Genomic DNA, 1020 nt, shown 5'->3' with positions numbered 1-1020 from the left:
GGGTGAGGGGGGGGGTCTCCTGGGCTGGGGGGGCCGGGATGAGGGCCCTACCCTGGGGGTCTCCTCCTCTGGGACCCCACGCAGGCGACTGTAGAACTCCAGGTGCTCCCGCCCTGTCAGCAGGTCTGTGATGGCATCGAACTGGGGACAGTAACCCATGTGCTGGTGGACAGACTGGAGGTCGGTGAGCACACTGTGGGACAGGGACAGGTCAGCACACTGGGGATGGGGACAGGGGAGCACAGGATGGGGACAGGTAAGCATGGGACAGGGACAGGTCAGCACACTCTGGGGATGGGGAGAGGCGAGCACAGGATGGGGACAGGTAAGCGTGGGACAGGGACAGATGAGCATGTTGCGGGGGACACTGCAGGGACACTGCAGGAATAGGGACGAGCAGCTGCAGGGATGAGGATGAGGATGAAGGTGAGCACAAGCACACCGCAAGGACGAGGACCAGAAGGAGCACAGGATGGGGATGATGGCACAGGTGCTGTGGGGACACAGAGAGGGGGAGCAGCCGTGGGGCCTCTGCGTTCACCACCTGTGCCCCTTCAGCCAGGCCTCCCCCAGCGTCACCTCCGTGTCCCCCGTCAGCATCTTGAAGGTCGAGGTCTTCCCAGCGCCGTTCACCCCCAGGAGGCCAAAGCACTGTGGGGACAGAGCAGGGTCACCAGCAGCCCCGGCCCTGCCCACAGTGCCATCCATCCGTCCGTCTGTCCCTCACCTCCCCGGGGGGGATGGCCACGCAGAGCCGGTCCACGGCCGGAGCCTTCCTGCGCCGGTACACCTGAGCGGGGGGAGGCAGCGCTGGGTGCTCCCATCCCTCACGGGGGTCGGGGGCTGTGGGGGGTCCAGCCCTACACACCCACCTTGGTCAGGTCCTTCAGCAGCAGGAGCTGGCCCTGGGGGGGGCTGCTGCCCACCCTCGCCCGCTCCCTGGCCACGTCCCGGTCCTCGTCCCCCAGCGAGGGCAGCTCCGGAGCCCGTGGCCTGGGGGAACAGTGGCAGGGGGGCACC

General features: G+C 67.6%; 1 protein-coding gene across 1 annotated transcript; it reads right to left on the bottom strand.

Annotated features, from left to right (window-relative positions):
* Nucleotides 1-51: 51 nt before the first annotated feature.
* On the bottom strand, nt 52-977 carry LOC115307400 (phospholipid-transporting ATPase ABCA1-like; the record flags this gene model as incomplete). The annotated part of the gene is made up of 4 exons (XM_029959249.1): nt 52-193; nt 545-651; nt 728-790; nt 873-977. Coding segments are annotated over 4 exons (417 nt in total), but the record flags the coding sequence as incomplete, so codon positions are not given.
* Between the last annotated feature and the right edge of the window lie 43 nt (nt 978-1020).

The sequence above is a fragment of the Manacus vitellinus genome, unplaced genomic scaffold, assembly GCF_001715985.3.
Source record: "Manacus vitellinus isolate BGI_N305 unplaced genomic scaffold, ASM171598v3 ctg7180002438582_pilon, whole genome shotgun sequence".
Taxonomy (NCBI): domain Eukaryota; kingdom Metazoa; phylum Chordata; class Aves; order Passeriformes; family Pipridae; genus Manacus; species Manacus vitellinus.
This window is presented reverse-complemented; position numbering and strand designations above follow the sequence as displayed.